This window comes from Aplysia californica, unplaced genomic scaffold, assembly GCF_000002075.1.
Source record: "Aplysia californica isolate F4 #8 unplaced genomic scaffold, AplCal3.0 scaffold00609, whole genome shotgun sequence".
Classification (NCBI taxonomy): domain Eukaryota; kingdom Metazoa; phylum Mollusca; class Gastropoda; order Aplysiida; family Aplysiidae; genus Aplysia; species Aplysia californica.
The window spans coordinates 83,682-86,356 of NW_004797879.1; the positions used below are offsets into that span (position 1 = coordinate 83,682).

Here is a 2,675-nt window from a genome sequence, read left to right on the forward strand (position 1 = left end):
TGTGTGTGTGTGTGTGTGTGTGTGTGTGTGAGTGTGTGTGTGAAAAGAGAGATTTTCACCTTCACACTAGACAACACTACCCTCACACTCAGAGACTGTGACAATCAAATTTCAGCCCTGTGGGCAATAGTTCTCTGAGTCTTTATCCAATTTTTCTCTATCAAAAGAAACAATAGGACGAGACAACAGTACAGAAGATGATAAAAATAAAAGTACAAAGTGGCTAGCCGTACAGCAAGACTGCCAGTCTAGCCGTACTTAGATCTAGGTTTGGCCCTATCGACTCAAACCTGGTGAGTACACAGGTCTCATTTGATCTAGATCTAGTCTACTAGTTCTAGTCATTATTCTCAGGTTTAAAATACATGCAAGTCAGTAAGGCACCTTTTGATTTTGTCTGAAATACAATACTTTTTTTACTTTTTAGGCACTGCAAACTAAAAATTTCATTTACAATTCAGCCATCAATAATATTAATAAAAACGGCTAGCCTGATTGTGTAGCCGTCCTTAAGTCAAGCCGTACTTATCTAGACTACTAGATCTACATCCCAAACTGACCTCACAATTTCAACTTGGATCTAGATTAGATCAATGTTGTAGTAGTAAGGACATTGAATCACACAAAAAGTCCCCTTCCACAGGAAATTTACGTTTAGTATTTTACGGTAAGAAGTTTTTCAGTTGAGAAGAAAGTGAGAGTACCACTCCTCCACGAACATGGACAGCTGTCCATCCGCTGCTCTTTTTCCGACTCGGCCAATCTAATTTTGATACCACACCACTCCTTTACCTGCCTAGTCCTTCCCCTTTTCACGATTGTTCACAGCTTCTTCACCGAGATACTACAGTATGACGGACCCGAATCACAAAGAGAGCAATGTGGAACACAACACACGCGAAATCTTTCTGAATCCGCTAACGAAAGTTGAATCGGTCGCCAATCAACGCCGCTTTATTCTTTTTTCCCCATGCCTCATTATTTCGTGTTTTCATGTTCCCACTGCAACACACCCAATCGTCCTTGTTGTAAGCCAAGCGCAGAGCAGCTGTCTTTGTTATTGTCGACTGTACCGTGGCCTACTTAACCCACATTGTTTAAGTGTTCTACTGTGACATTATTGCCATCTTACAGATCAATGTTCCTCATAGATTCCTTTGTGCTGGCTTCTTTGTTGACATCTCAGGCATCCATCACTTAGGCTACACCAGTTCTTTCTCAGATCAGAGCCTCTCACTGGAATCAGGGTCAGATTAGTTCTCTTTGTTCATTGGACATCTCTGGAACTGAGTTTGCTTGAACCGGAAATACAAGTTTCAGTCCCTTTTAAATGAGCTCTTCATTTCAAGAAATCATAAATGGACGAATTTGTTAATAATGACAGGTTACATTATTTTTGTATTAAAAATTTCTTACTAAAATAATAAAGTCAATCCCAAAGCCCGGGGCATTTCGTGCAACGCCCGTTAAAAATAATACTCATATGAAACGAAGTACATTGCATCTGACATCAAATAAAAAGTATTCGGACATTCCACTTGCACCGCTTTTAAAGTTTTACCATTTTTGCGTATGTGTGTGTGTGTTGGGTGAGGGAAGGGGGTTATACGAGGTTTGACTGTAATATAATAAAAATGATTTTTCCTATATTAATTTTTTAACAACTGCCCTCTACGTTTTTAGGGAGCAAATGTTTCACACAGCTGCGGCACAGGATCCTGTAATTTCACAACGTTCGAACATCTCCAGCGATCTTCGCGACGACATCATGACAATGACAGTGTGAACAGCTGTGAAAACTAAGTCGCAAACAAATCTCATTCGTAATTATTGTATCAGCTGACTGCGGTTCCTGAGGTCAGTCACTGGCCAACTATATAGTCCATGAAAGAAACATACGTAAATTTCGACTTTACCGCCAACTCGAAAAAACAAATTAAAAAGAAACCACACACACACACACACACACACACACACACACACACACACACACGAAAACAACTACAATAAACAGCAACGACGACAACAACAATAATTTCTTAAAATACAGTCAAACCTGTGTAAGACAGACACTCATTGTCAAGGAGAAAAGCAGCCGTATAAGTTAAAGACAGGTGGCTGTCTTGGGCAGGACTGATCTTTTTTCTTTTTTTCTTTTTTGTAAGTGTTTTACGGCATTCGCAACTGCAAGAGGTCATATGAGCTTGCGGGACACATTAATTTTTTTTCAGTTGGTAGGAAATTTTGAATGTTGCCCGGGTGGCGGCCGAAGCCTACTCTTATGATTTTAGACCACCACGGGATCTTTAAAACGCGCAACTTTCACACGGGCCCTCCGAGATTTTTCGCCCTTATCCGAGAAGGCTAGGATGTAGATCTTTTTTACCTGAAGATCAGGGGTGTGGCTGAAAGACAGTAGTAAGAAGGAGCCAAGGAGTAGCAGTAGATATTTTAAGGCTGCTGAAAGAGTCAAGAGCCCAGAGGAGGGAGCAAAAAGGAGGTGAGGGTGGGGGTAGAAAGAGGAGACAAAAGCAGACGACAGAACATTGCTAGAGAGCATGAAAGGAGGTGAAAGGAGTTAATTCTAGAAAAAAAATGTTTCGGTTGCTACCTGGATTCGAACCGGGACTTTTGATTGAGAGGCCAACACAACACATTAACCTTTAGGCCACGAG

The 2,675-nt window shown here is 40.9% G+C and overlaps 1 protein-coding gene across 1 annotated transcript in view; it reads right to left on the reverse strand.

Moving 5' to 3' along the window:
* Positions 1–1,966, reverse strand: part of LOC101856461 (receptor homology region, transmembrane domain- and RING domain-containing protein 2) — a 24,447-nt gene extending 22,481 nt beyond the window's left edge. Inside the window, exon 1 of the mRNA XM_005107495.3 lies at positions 1,133–1,966. Within this exon, the coding sequence (XP_005107552.1) occupies positions 1,133–1,149 (17 nt within the window). The 5' untranslated portion in view covers positions 1,150–1,966. The remainder of the gene's footprint in view (positions 1–1,132) is intronic.
* Between the last annotated feature and the right edge of the window lie 709 nt (positions 1,967–2,675).